Source organism: Lissotriton vulgaris, chromosome 6 (genome assembly GCF_964263255.1).
Source record: "Lissotriton vulgaris chromosome 6, aLisVul1.2, whole genome shotgun sequence".
Lineage (NCBI taxonomy): Eukaryota > Metazoa > Chordata > Amphibia > Caudata > Salamandridae > Lissotriton > Lissotriton vulgaris.
The window spans coordinates 387,692,625-387,707,652 of record NC_141694.1 but is presented as its reverse complement, the minus strand read 5'-3'; the positions used below and the strand labels follow the sequence as shown (position 1 = coordinate 387,707,652).

General features: G+C 48.9%; 1 protein-coding gene across 2 annotated transcripts in view; it reads right to left on the bottom strand.

Moving 5' to 3' along the window:
• The window catches only part of DLGAP2 (DLG associated protein 2), an 800,561-nt gene that overhangs the window by 68,080 nt on the left and 717,453 nt on the right, over positions 1 to 15,028 (bottom strand). For both annotated transcript variants that reach the window (XM_086926407.1, XM_086926408.1), the window contains one exon: positions 6,444 to 6,596. In XM_086926407.1, the coding sequence (XP_086782533.1) occupies positions 6,444 to 6,596 (153 nt within the window). The remainder of the gene's footprint in view (positions 1 to 6,443; positions 6,597 to 15,028) is intronic.

The window sequence follows — 15,028 nt, the reverse complement described above, 5'->3', positions numbered from 1 at the left end:
CAAGATGGCGGAATTTAGGGTCGATGAGACCGTAGCGAACTGGGTAAAGGCCTTTTCGATATTTACGGCAGTCATGGGTGAACAAAAGCCGGAAGTGATGACCGAGTTGTCCTGTTACCAGAACAGGATTATGGATTTTTATACCATGTATGAGGGGGACGAGTGGAAAGGATATGACATGAAATTCTGAAAAGCGAAAGAGTTTGATGCAACTTTGACCTGGGACTGCCTTGACTCGGTGTCATGGCACAAGCAGCTCTTGCCTGGTGCGGCGGGTACGTCCTCGCCGGGCGGAAGCGGGCCGGGGTCCGTTCGCCAAAAGCCTGCGTTGCCCTTTCGAGCAAGCGCGGGTGGGGAATTTCAGCCCAAGACCGGCGGAAATGGCGGCAAGCGGCGGGATTGTTGGGGCTTCAATAGAGGCAACTGTAACAGGCCCCAGGGAATATGTAGGTTCAGGCATGCGTGTGCGGGCTGTGGGAACTCCTCACACCCGGAGAGTAGCTGTAGATCAAAGAACAGCGGAACGGGAGGAAAAGGGGGGTCTAAGCAAGAGTGAGGTGATGCTTGGGAACCGATTGCCTACACCTGTCGATTTCATGGCTTTGACTCCTTGGTTGAACAAATACCCTGATCATGTATCCGCCGGGGTATTGAGGAATGGATTCCTATATGGCTTCAACATCCCGGCGGGGGATTTTCGGGGGGACTCCTTTTGTAAAAATCAGTTATCTGTCCAACATAATCCAAGCGTAGCAGCAAAGAAAATTTCCAAAGAAGTCAGCTTGGGGCGGGTGGCGGGGCCTTTTCAATGCCCGCCGGTGGCGGATTTCGTGTGTTCACCGCTAGGAGTGGTTCCAAAGAAAGACCCAGGGGAGTTTAGACTCATTCACAACTTGTCTGCCCCAAGGGGTTCCTCGGTGAACGAAGCCATTAACCCGGATATTTGTTCGGTTCGGTACGCATCGTTCGACGATGCCGTTGCCATATTGAATCATCTGGGCCCCAGAGCGCTGATGGCGAAATCGGACATCGAATCGGCATTCAGGTTGCTCCCGGTACACCCGCGGGACCAGCGCTTGCTAGGTTTTGCGTTTCAAGGGAGTTATTACATGGATAAATGCATGCCTATGGGTTGCTCTATTTCTTGTGCCTATTTTGAAATGTTCAGCTGTTTTTTAGAGTGGGCGTTCACCGAGACCACAGGGCATAGGCACGTTATGCACTATCTAGATGACTTCCTGTTCTTGGGAGCGGCCTGCAATACGGAATGTGCCCAGGCACTGCAGGACTTCTGCATCCTCATGCGGGAGTTCGGAGTCCCATTGGCACCAGGTAAGACGGTTGGACCATCTACTTCACTGGAGTTTCTGGGAATTGAGCTCGATTCTGTGGAAGGATGTTTCCGTTTACCAATGGAAAAGGTGGCCAAGTTTAGGGCTTCCTTGACGCAATGCCTGAGCAAGGAGAAAGTGACCCTGCACCAGTTACAGCAAACAGTGGGTCAGCTTAACTTTGCCTTATGGGTGATACCAATGGCCCGCCCCTTCTCACGCTCTATTGCACAAGCTATGGTTGGCCTCAAGGAGGGACACCACCGTACGAGACTGTCGGCAGAGGTTCGCCAGGATATGCGCATTTGGTTGGCATTTCTGGCGGACTTCAACGGTCGAGTTGTGTGGAACAAACCACCAGCATCATCGGATGAACTAGGTTTGTGGACCGATTCAGCTGGGAGCGTGGGATTTGGCGCCATCTTTGGTAATCGATGGTCAGCGCAAGTATGGCCGACGTGGTGGCACTCCAGCGGTCTGACAGGTAACATTGGGTTCTTGGAGCTATTTCCCATTTGGGTTGCTCTGATGGCATGGCCAGACGACTTTAGGGACCGCTCGGTGGTGTTTTGGTCTGACAATATGACTGTGGTTGAGTGCATTAATCAGCAGGCAGCCCGCTGCAAGTGGATTCTGAGATTGTTAAAAGAAATTGTTTTACGTTGCATGAAATTGAATGTACAGTTCAGGGCAAAACATGTGCCAGGTGTACTGAATAATGCAGCTGATGCACTCTCTCGTTCACACATACAGGCTTTCAGGGGCTATCTACCCACAGCGGACCTAGTGGCGGCACCGTTCCCCGAAGCACTGTGGCTGATCGGTGCCCCGGATTACAAGACCTTGTGGCAGCCAGCTTAGCGCCCAGGACGAGGAAGGCTTATGAGGGAGCGTTTCGTTCTTAGTGCGCCTTTTTAGGCCCGGCAGGGAGACATAGCTGGGGGCTGGAGGAATCCTTCCTGGGGTTCCTAGTAGCACTGCACAGAGAAGGCTGATCAGCCGCAACTGCCAACAGACATAAGGCGGCCATATCATTCATGGCACAGCTCCACGGTATAAGGGATCCAACGGGTTCCTTTTTAGTCAGAAAGGCGCTTCGCGGCTGGCAACGCCTGGACGGTCGCAAACGAGATACGAGGCACCCGATTGGTTTAGAGAGATTGTCTCGGCTTTTAGTAAAGCTGGATGAGACATTCTCCTCCCCTTCTGAAACAGTTCTGTTCCGGGCAGCTTTCGCCCTGGCATTTCATGGGGCCATGCGGGTAAGCGAACTCGTGGCGAGGAACAAGAAAGATATGGAGGGTGGCCTTTGCAGGGATCACGTGCAAATACGGGGTGATTCGATGCTAATCTCAATAGCTAGGTCCAAGACAGACCAGGATGCTGTGGGCGATAGTGTGGTTGTGCAGCGCGCTCGAGGGTGTCCCACTTGTCCGATAAAGTGTTTAGAGGAATACTTGGCACAGAGGCCGGCGACATGGGGAGGGAGCCTGCTTAGGCACAAGGATGGCACCCCTCTGACGAGATTTCAGTTTCAGAGGGTGCTAGCACTGACAATCGCCGAGGCGGGCATGGACCCGTGCGATTTTGGGACCCACTCATTCAGAATAGGGGCAGCTACTGAGGCTACGGCTCGGGGTCTGGGTGCAGAAGAAGTGAAACAGCTAGGCCGTTGGTCATCGAACTGTTTCAAAAGGTATGTGCGGCTGCACATGTTGTAGAAGACTGATGAAATGCACTCACGCTTGTTGTCTTTTGCTTGAATTACAGTTTCGCGAGCCTGTGACGCACGGCGGAATCTGGGATCAACCCATCACCGGAGGACCAGCGGTCGAGGATCACCGACTGGAGAGCAAGTGGTATGGGTTGTGGGCCACTCATACGTGAGGCGCACCGGAGACGTATTCATGGCAGGTGACGCGACTCACGCATCTGGGGGATACGGGTTCAGAGTGACCTTCCATGGGAAGGGAGGCCTCTGTTTTGACCAATTTCCATCGTTTATGGAGGGTCTTTTAGGGCGGAAAAGGTCACCGCCATCTATAATCATAGTACACTTGGGGGGCAATGACTTGGTAAGACTGGGAAGACGAGTGTTAGTGGAACACATTTTGTCGGCAGTCAGCTGGTTGGCTAAGAGGCTCCCGGGGTGTACAATTGCCTGGTCCCACATGATTCCCAGGAAAGTTTGGCGGGGGGGTTTCTCTGTGTCAGCGTTGAACCATTCGGTTAAGAGGGTCAACAATAAAATTGGGAAACTGTTTCGCTCCGCGCATCTGCATAGCATTCCCCACGGGTCTATTCGGGGTGATCACTATTATCTGGATGATGGGGTTCACCTGTCCGGGGCGGGAAATGGTTTACTAATAGGAGACTTCATAGCATGGCTAAGGGGTTTGAGCAGGCATGACCTTTAGGAGGTGTGGGGGGCCGGATAGTAGGTCAACTATCCGGCCTGTGGCGGTAAGGTCATGATCGGTGAGCAGTAATTTCAAGGTCCCTAGGGGGGGCGCCACCCAGAATGGATGGGAGCGCCCGGGGGGAGGCGGCCATTGGCCCCTCCCACGGGTAGGCGGCACCCACTACGGATGGGTCGCCTAGGGGGAGACGGCCATAGGCCCCTCCCAGGGGGGAGACGGCTAGATGCCCCTCCTACGAATTTCCCGGGGGGCCGGATATCCGCAACGGCGGAAGAGAGCGTGGGGAAGGGGGGGAGTCCACGCTGTCCTTCTTACAGATACCTCACATGGGGACTCGGACGACCGTTAAGATGGCGTCGAGTGAGAGGGGGCCCCCACGACAAGGGAAGTTACAGTTGGCAACGAGGGTAAAGTCCTCTGCGCATGCGCCACTCACACCGTGAGGGCGGGAGTTTGGTAGTAGGGATCTGACACCGGTTAAGACCTTGCCGTTGGCCCTTAATGCTATGATGTACAATTTTAATTTAGAATGTATACATTTTCAGGATGCTAGACTCGGCTAGGAAACCTTTGTATTAGAGAACTGTTAAGGTTAGCCAAAGAATATGTCTTCATCAAAATGTAACGAAAGTAAAATTGTACATAATTCATGAAACGTTTTAATTTAATGTTTTAAATTTTGTTTCATATTTTAATAAATACGGCTGGGGGGGTAACTCCTCCCCGCCTTCCAAAAGCTCAAACCAGTGTCTGTCTCCTCCCCTTGGGGAATTGGTGTTGGGAGGGGGTGGTGGGCATCCCGGCCATATGGAAAGGGAAGACCACTCGGTCCCCCCGAACGTATGGATGGGTGCCCCGATCTCCCCGGGAAACCATTTTGGGCGGGGGGCGTGGTTCGGCTGGTATGCCCAAAGCGGCGTAGCCGGAGCACGCCCTTCCCGCCCAGGAGGGGTTGTCCTAGACACCCACCTGGAAGACCGCGCCCCGTGGGCGTACCTGAGGAGGGTCCCCGCCCTCCCGCAGACGGATAAAAGAGCGGGAATCCAAAGAAGCGTCCTCTTGTTCCAGTGCTCTGAAGGCTGCACCATCTCGTTGCTCGTGAGCCCTTGACGGAACAAGCGGCAATTTTGACCCACCCACCAGCCCCTATTGCAATGTTTTTTGAATAAAGTGATTTGTTGATGAAATCAGATTGTAATAAAGAGATGCAGTGAAGTTGTTCAGCATTGAATAAATGTGCATAGGCCTTTTTTTTTTTCCTTTGTAGAAAGGTAAAGGAATGTATCGAGTAATGTAATTGTCGTGTGCTTTAGGACCTTTTTCCCTTTGTAGAAATGAAAAGTTGATGAATCATCAAGCTGTTTCAGGTTAGGTGAATTTTTTCTCCCCTTAGTAGGTAAAACAACTGTCGAATTTATTTTTTGGTCGGGCGGTAAGGTCATGATCGGTGAGCAGTAAATTCAAGGTCCCTAGGGGGGGCGCCACCCAGAATGGATGGGAGCGCCCGGGGGGAGGCGGCCATTGGCCCCTCCCACGGGTAGGCAGCACCCACTACGGATGGGTTGCCTAGGGGGAGACGGCCATAGGCCCCTCCCAGGGGTGAGACGGCTAGATGCCCCTCCTACGAATTTCCCGGGGGCCGGATATCCGCGACGGCGGAAGAGAGTGTGGGGAAGGGGGGGAGTCCACGCTGTCCTTCTTACAGATACCTCACACGGGGACTCGGACGACCGTTAAGATGGCGTCGAGTGAGAGGGGGCCCCCACGACAAGGGAAGTTACAGTTGGCAACGAGGGTAAAGTCCTCTGCGCATGCGCCACTCACACCGTGAGGGCGGGAGTTTGGTAGTAGGGATCTGACACCGGTTAAGACCTTGCCGTTGGCCCTTAATGCTAGGATGTACAATTTTAATTTAGAATGTATACATATTCAGGATGCTAGACTCGGCTAGGAAACCTTTGTATTAGAGAACTGTTAAGGTTAGCCAAAGAATATGTCTTCATCAAAATGTAACGAAAGTAAAATTGTACATAATTCATGAAACGTTTTAATTTAATGTTTTAAATTTTGTTTCATATTTTAATAAATACGGCCGGGGGGGGGGGGGGGGGGAACTCCCCCCCGCCTGCCAAAAGCTCAAACCAGTGTCTGTCTCCTCCCCTTGGGGAATTGGTGTTGGGAGGGGGTGGCGGGCATCCCGGCCATATGTTGTATTTTTATTTTATTTTAAATTGTTTCTTTATTTGCCTGTTGGCACGTCTAGCGTTTTCCTCTACAAGATTGTTTACTTAATTCTCCGTCATGATTTTCCTAATGATATTGCCACCTTGGTTTGTTCTACAGTTATATAACTCTATATTCAAGGTGTAGGCAGAAAGAATTATATAAATTCAATAAGACGAGTGAAAGAATAATGAGCGCTTTCTACTTGCTTTTTAAATGTCATGGAGATATATAAAAGAACGGTGCCTGTGTGGAGTTTCCGTTTCACGCCCGATATTACGTACAAACTGATTTGACAGTTTTTCCATTAATGCCGACTATTATCTTTCTTAGGGAAGGACACCGCCTAACGGCTATTAAAGTTTGAAAAGAAGCTGCTCCGTGTTTCTTGGAAGCAACCAAGTTATATGAAAAAAAGAGCAGGAATATTTTATCTTGCAGGAAGCAATTTCTTACAAATCCCACTCACCGTTTTCTCTGGCGAATCTATCGATTTCCAATCACTGGCTTTTAACTGATGCAGTTTTTCAAACTTCATGCTGACATCTTCAATAGACAGCTGCAGCAAATCCCAAAACCCTGCAAGGTCTTGGGAAGTCGGCCTCGGCATAGCACTGGGGTCCTGCAATAAACCAAAAGCGAAACTAAAGTCACCCCTGCATGCTGTTTCGCACGTGTCTCTTTCAAATTCATAAACAAGAAGCAACTCCACAACAGAAAGCAAAGCAAGGCACGAAATTGAAGTGCATGGTTTGGGGAGCAGTAACAAACATACCAACCAGATAATTTTACACATTCTTCTTGACAGCAACCATTGAGGATACAGTTATCTTAAGAGAGATGCGTGAGAGCGACTATATGTATGAAGATGGTACTTATTTCACATGAAAAACGTTTATATATCACTGGCCCGCCAACTCGCCCATTAAATTCAAGTAATTCAGAGAATGTGACATTCTATATTCTATTTTATATTACCATTGCCTGCGTCTTTTTTGTTATCAAATTTTACAGTTATCTTCACAGAGATGTGTGAGAGCGAATACATAGAAATCACTTGTGTTTCACTAGTCCACCAACTCGCCCATTAAATTCACAGAATATGACAATCTATATTTTGAAAACTACATTTCTTTTGCCTACGTCTCTTCTATTATCAAATTGTCAGCTTGGGACTGTTGACATCTGGTATGAGATATCAAATCATTCTCGCAGAGTAAAGATGGATGAACACCTGAATGGAAAGTCTAATTCATGCTAGAGGCCTTGCTTCCCTCAAGACAAAAAGGAACCTAGCCAAAGTGTAAGCACAACCAGTCCAAATCACAAACCTCATCTAATCGTTTCAGCAGCCACACTCTGCCAATGTTGTCACGGCTCCAAAGCGCTACCCTTCTGAGGGTCCACCCATGCTTTGTAGTCAGCCTGCAACAAGGGGCTCCTCAAGACGTTATCCTTTCACCAACCCTATTTAACCTCTATCTTGAGCCACTTTGAGAGACCCATAGGAACCCTGGGATCCTATTTCACCTGTATGCTGCCACTTCCTAGATCTACCTTAAGATCTTATCTCAGTGACAGTATCCTTCTCTCCAACACCTTGGCAAGAATTCAGACATGGATGTCAACTCACCACCTTACACTCAACCCTACAAAAACAGAGGGGCATATTATTAACAGTCAACGATAAATATCGCAAAGCGCGCTTAAAGCAATTTTCATTATCGCCGGATATTTCTGGATTACATTGCCGTGTTGGCGGCGTATTAGCAACGCTTTGCTAACAGGCGATGTGAAATCCAGTGACATACTGCGATAATGATCATTAGCATGTGAAATCCAGTGATGATTTCACAGGGCTAATGTAAAGCTTGGTAATAGGGTGGGGTGTACTTAACCTTAAAATCCACCTCCCATAGGCATTAATGGTAAATCAGGTTTTATTCAGGCGATGGAATATTGCGATAATGGGGGCTTAGCGCGCCTTTTGTTATCGCTTCGCTGTTCAGGAGCAGCGTTGGTAATACCATGATGTAGGTTTTGCGGGCATTTCACTGTTTGTCCTAGGAGGGATCGCCTACTTTGCATCTCATTAGCGATGTATATTGCTAAGATGTGTAGCATTAGTAATTCAGCTGCTAACATGCGCTAATGCATGTTAGTGCTGCCTTGGTAATGAGGGGATAGGAATATTGCCGCTTTAACGGCTAAAAGTGCCGCTAAAGCTGCAATATTGCCCTTAATAATATGGCCCGGAGTTCCTTCTCATATCTCAGGAGAAATCCAACGTACAAGTACATGAATGGATGGAACCCCTCTCTGCCCGGAGTGCCAATGTACATTGTTCTGTTGCTTGGCTTTTTCCTTGACAATTGTCCTAATATCAAGAGTCAAATCTGCCCAAGGGTGCCCAGTTCCACTTAGGCTTTTTGGGGGACCACACAGCTCATTCCTGATTGTAACTTAAAGTTAGTTGTTAATGCATTGGTTCTTTCCAGGTTAGACTATGGGAATATACTCCTCTCAGGTATCCCCAAAGCACACTTAGCTCCACTTGGAGCAATTCTAAATGCTGCGGGCGGCTATGTCCCTCTTATTCAACACAAGAAATTTGACCACATCTCATCTATCCTGCTGTTTCTTCAATGGCTCCCTTTTGAGGCGAGAGCCCATTTTAAAACTGTGTACTCTACACACAAGCCCCATGCTCTCCACTCTGCCTATCTATCTAAAAGGAAAATGAAAATGTCAGGCACAAAACAGGGTACAAGAGACACAGAATCCATTTTCCTTCCACCTTCAAACGAGAACAATGCATGAACCAATCATTCTCAGGAACTGCATTCCTCCAACCCTCTGTGTAACCTCATGCCATGCTACCTTTGAAAAGGAACTTGAGGCTCATCTCTTTTGAAGACACGAGCTAAATCTGTGATCTCCCACACTCTCTCGAATGTCAGCTTGACTGTTTTCCTGTGCTGTATCTAAATATCTCATTGCAATGATTGTTGGTACCTGTGCTCTCGTAAAGTGCTCTGATGCACGTTGGATATGTCTGTGCTATATACAATTACAAAAATAAGTAAACAAAATATAATTTGCCAGTACATAGCATGATTGGAACAAGGAAAGAGTATTTAGAGAAGAAGAGTCTGGACAGGGATGAGAAAGAGAGATAATAGGGTACAGGAAATGGATAGTGGTTAGGGATAGAAGGGGCATAGATGGATTTAGGTGACAGTCTGGTGAGGCACGAGAGAGAGAAAGAAGGGCACTTTGGCACACGGAAGAAATGAGGGCGGAGAGAAGGTAGAGGAATGAAAGAAAGGTTATTGAAGTAGTAAAGCAGAATGAGTAAGTAGTGCGATATGGGCCTGTCTGTGACTGCCTGCACTACCAGCCTATATGGGGCACCTGCCTGCCACAGCATGCCCATAGCCAACAATGAGCCAGCCTGCTTCTGTGTCCCCCTTGTGCACGCCTTCCAGACTGCTCCGTCGCCGCTCTGGTCAGTGAGAGCAAGAGAACGATCATTTTATTGTTGGCTCTGCTTTCGTTTTGGCTCAAAGAGCTAAGCCATATCCTGAGCCTTGACTCGGCTCTGGCTTGGCTGTTCCCATAAATATTCTGACTTGCCTACCTCTAATGCACAGACTGGTCCCTTCCGAGAGGGCGTATGCACCCTCCTAAGACTTGCATGAGGTAATGGCTGAATCGCCCTTGACCCAGCCAAATGTTTCATAAATGTTAAATCATACATCTCGTAGAGGCACGGGGGAAATCTTTGAGTATCTTCTCGTACTGAACCGTTAGAACCACTTTTTACTGCTTTCTCAGACTTCTGCCCATATATATGGCTGAGCAGACACTGCAGGTTACCTGTACGCGTTTATTCCCTACAATACTATTCGACAGGTCGTTCGCAGTATAGACCACTAGAGGGCAGTGTTCTTCTATAAATACACACATTACTTGTAATTCGGTTACATATCTGTTCCCAGTGCAGTGCGTCTTGCATAGGGCACAATTACTTACCACATAATCTTCGAGATATATACAAAGCGATACATTTTTCAGATGTGCGAAAGCTCTGTGTGTAGATTATGAGCTACCCAGATACATTAACAATAGTTGTGGAGAAAGTGTAAGTAGATGTCGGGCCTTAGAAGCTCTTCTGCTAGAGCAGCTGTTCCTTTCTTGGAACACTGAACCCTGTGCGCGTTCCTGATTTCGAGGTTCTGCAAAAATAAACGTGTTTCCAAAGTTTCATTATGCAGGAGACCTCTCCTGCTGCGGATCTCCCCCCCCCCCTGGTCTCCTTGTTAACAAATCCTGACTCGTCACAGGCGTTAATGAACAGCTCGTGTTCACAGATACATACAGGGCATGGAAGAGAGCTACTTTGAGTACTATCACACAATTTGCCGCATTGTGCAGCATAATTTGCCTTTTTTTGACACATAGTTTAATCAACCCTGTCACATAATTTGGTCCTCCACTGTCACATAATTCCAGTGGCCCTATCTCGGCCACATGCATCAACCTATTTAGGAGGTGCAAACGGTGCGAATGGGTAAATTCGGCCGTTTGCGATTCCTAAATAAGTTTTTGGGATGCATCATGCATTTTTGTGAAATTCGCTATTTTTAGCGAATTCCAAAAATGCGATTGGTTTTAAGGAATCACAAATTTGCGATTCCTTAAAAGCAATGCATGATTGTTTTTAAAATTGCGAATTCGCAATTAGGGGGTGCAAATTACCACGAGGGTGAACCTCGTGGTAATTTGCGAAAAAGTATTAAAATGCTCAAATTTGCATTTTAAACACTGTCATGTTACAGACACACACGTCCTTAGGACATGTGTGTGTGAAACATGCACTTTAAAATACATTTCAGGGGTGCAGGGGGGGGGGGTCCTTTGGACCCCCCCCCTGCACCCATGTGTCGTGTCCTACATCAATCATACACGGACACCGACTTGTCTCTTAGCTCTTTATTAACACGTGTGTTCAGTTCCACGTCCCTACTCTAACTGCCCTGGTTCCGGTCACTGGCTCCTCCCGTTCCTGTCCCTCCCTCTTAACTCCACCCCAGCCACTAGACCACATTATACAATCTGACATCTCCCCCCTCCTTAACAAAATGAACTTAATTTCCACAGTGTTTGCAATTCTTCAGCCCACCACGCGGGTTGGCAGACAGCTTGTTCTTCAAGCATCAGTAGCGTCGAATCCGTGGTGGTCCTGACGTTCATCAATCTTTCCGGCGTCTTAGCCAAAACATCCTTGACTATGGGATTGCACTTTTGAGAATGTGACCCATCGTGTATGGGCGGCTTATTATCCAGTTCCGCAGTTGTCATGGTTCTTTCATGTTGTGTGACTGCTACTGGCTCAGCTCGGCAGTGGCAGTCTGCTTGCCTTGGTGACTCTTGTTCTGTTGACGGTTGATCTTCTTTGGGAGTGGGCAATGTTCCGGTCTTCTTCCAAGCTCCCTCCTGTGAGGTTATTTCTCTTTGTCTCGTCAGGTTGGGAGCAACACTGCTCATCTGTGCACCGTCGGGCACGTCAGACGTCAATGTACTCTCTGAGATGTGTGTCCTGTCTTGATTCTTGGCCTCATTGGCTGCCTCTGTTCGTTTCTTCCCTTCCCGCTCGTGGTTGAGGCTGGCGAGACCCTTGACCACCTGGTTATATGTCTGTTTGTCTCTCATTCGGTGGCAGTTCGTCTCTGTCACCACGTTCGGTCTTCCCCGCGGGGTGACGGGATAGTCCTTTACCACTAAGTAGATATTGTCCCATTTCTTTGTTCTCCTTCCGTCAGTTCGTTGTGTCAGCCTCTCTGACCCCATCAGGGGTGACGGTATATTGTTCATGTCTTGATGTGGCGATGACTGACGTGACGTGTTGTCCTTTGGTTCTGTTGTGTGTCCGGGTGATTGATGCCATGGCTGTGGTCGGGACCATGATCCTGTTGACCCAAATGATCGGACAGACATGTCTTCCGACTCGGAGGAGTCGGTTGCCGATTTCCTCTGAGAACGTTCTTTTGAGGGCGTCGTGACTGATACGTTTATCGAGTTGGTATTCTGGGATGACATGCTCCTGGGGTCGGAGCTGTTTACGGAGCATTTCCGTGGGTATGTTTCTTTTTGTGTCTTCTGTGTTGTTGCTGTGGGGGGATCGTTTACTTCATTAGTTTGGTCTCGGAGCATTGGTCTTTACCCTTTTCACAGGACATCAATTTTCCCTCCTCCGCTTTCTCGTTGACACAACTGTCTGTAGTGCATATGCCTCTCCCTTTTCGGTGTCTGAGTGGCTTGCCACTCCTCATGTGGTTGGTGTCTTCTTCTCGTTTGTTGTTTGTGTTAACGTCCGTGCCATTGGGGTGATTTGTCTCACTGCTTGATGCTTCCTCGGACTCATCTGCAAACTTTGGTGCATGGCAGGAGGATGGCCGGGGTTGTTCGCGTGCTGGTTTCCGGCATTGACGGGATAGGTCCCATCTTCCGTAGTTCGTCTTTCTTGCCTTCTTGTTGAGCAATCTGCCATCTTGTCCATGGGTGTGATTTGTCCCGCTTGACACTTCATCTGTTTCATAACCATTCTCATCATCGGTTGACTGACTCCTTGAGGTTGAATAGCTTTGTGAGGTTGTCTCAGTATCATCATCTGTTGACTGACTCCTTGAGGTCGAATAGCTCCATGAGGTTGCATCAGTATCGCTTTCGCAATCCTGATTCAGCCTGGTCTTTTGTGATGGTGACTTGGAGTGTTCCATGACGCTCTGTCTCTGGTTTCTTGACTCTGATTCACCCTCCCTCTTTTCAGCTTTGTTTGTTTCCTGGGCCTCTCCCTTAGGCATAAGGGGTGCCTCTTTCCAGACATCCATGTGTCTGGCATTGGAATGCAAGTCTTTCGAGAAGTCTTTTGCTTTTATTCGCACTCCAGCCTCGGCCCCTCTGATGATTCTCTTTAGCGACCATTGCTCCTGAAGAATCTTGCGCTTCGTGTCTGCGCTTGAACAGCCTTCGATTATTCGGAGCCGAACTGCTTCTTCATTAGTAAATGTGTTGAAGTGGCAGCAGGGTACCAGACTTAGTAACCGAGTAATGAACCTCGGCAGTGGTTCTCCTGGTTCCTGCCGCGCTGTATTGAAAGCGATGCGAGCATGATCCACTTCTACCAGTGCATGGAAATGGGCACATAGCTTCACTTGGAGTCTTCCATAGCTCTCTGTGTCCCTTTTGGGAAATGATCTGATTAGGCGACGGCCCTCATGACCGACTAGCTGGAGGAGTAGCGTCAAACATTTTCCATCCCTGTGTTCACCGATTGCATCAAGAAAATCGTCTAGGGAATCCAGCCACTGGTTCCATTCGGGACCCAAGTTCTGACCGTCAGTCTGTGACACTGGGGGTGGTACTTCAATGCAAGGACTGGGCCGGTGGGTTGCTTTTACCGCCGCCATGAGGGAGGTGTGTTTTATCTGCTATCGTCGTAGAATTGTTCGCTTTGTTTCCCGTCTTGTCTGCTGACTTTCTTCGGCCAGGATTCCGTGTCTAGCCGTCTCCTTTGATTTCGGGCAGGTTCGCCACTCCTGGGTGACTACTGTATTCTGTCCGCCTTTAGCACGACTGTTTCAGGAGGCCTTACTGAGTTGGGCTTGGATTTCCTGATTTCGGAAATGGCCACCACTCAGCTGGTCCACACATGACACTTGGCTCAGCACCTTCCCACTTTTATTGGGGTGGCCTGCTAACTGCAGGTGATTTGGGGTTCTCCTTACCGTTGATCATCTATCTTTGCGTGGCGCTGGAGGGTTGCGTCGGTACTTGCTTTTGTTCGTTACGTTCCAGATCTGGAGTTGCTTGGTGCATTTAAGATGTGCACTCGCCTGTGTTTGCTGACTTCGGGACTTGTATTTATCCGTGTTTGGTATGTTCAGGTCTGTATTGGCTCGTGCTCGTGGCGTTCTGGGTTTGCATTTGCTTACTTTAGTACCATTCGATATTCGTGCCAGCTTATGCTTGTTTGCATCAAGGCTTGCTTTTGCTCATGTCTGTTTGTGCATGAAGCATGTGCTTGCTTGTGCTGGCTCTTGCACTTGCCAGTGCTTGTTGTGTTTACGGTTGTCTTTATTTGTATCTTGCGTTAATTGATGCTCGTTTTGTTATTGGTCTCGCATTCACCTTTGCGTGTCCTAATGCAACTCTTGCATTTACTTGTGCTTGTTTGCCTTTGTTATTGCTTTTGCCAATGCTTGCTCACTTGTATCTGTCACTGCGCATTCATTGACATAGTCCGTCACTTGCCAGTGTTCATTCAATATAGTCATTCCATTTGCCAATGCTTGTTGATCTGCGTGTAGCAATGCTTGTGTCTCTTTGCATGGATCAATGCTTGTTTATGTGTTTTGCCTCTTGCCTCAGCCTGTGCTTGTTTTCCTTTACACTTGCCAAAGGTTGTTTGCTGTCTTTAGTGCATTTCCAGTGCTTCATTGATGTTTCAGGCTCTTTGCCTGACTTCAAAATGGCCGCCGATGATACCTCGCAGGGGATTGGCCAATGCTGCCTGACTCCAAGATGGCCGCCGGGAATCTCGTTTTCAACGAGATTTGGGTCGTCTCTGCTCGTTCCTTCGACCGGAGCCACACATTCACTCGGGACTGCAGTTTTCCACTCACCACTCGTCGTTTTCAGCCGCGATCCACCGCCAGAGTCACTGCTGCAGGTGAGATTTCTTTTCTTCGTCCCTTGCCGCCGGAGTGGGCTCCCGGTTGGCTTTTGGTTGTCTCTTGTCCACCCCTCACACGTGGGGTGATCTTCACTGCTACTGCCGCCGGGTGGGCTCCGGTGGGCACGCTCGAGCCTCCAGGCAAGGGGCGAGCTCCGCTCTGTTCGCCGCCGAGGTGGGCACTCGGTGGGCGTTCTCACTTGCGCTTCTGCCGCCGAGGTGGGCACTCGGTAGGCGCTTTTAGCTCCACGCTCCAGCCCCACACGCAGGGCGAGCTTCAGGCCAGTTGCCGCCGGGGTAAGCTCCCGGTGGGCACT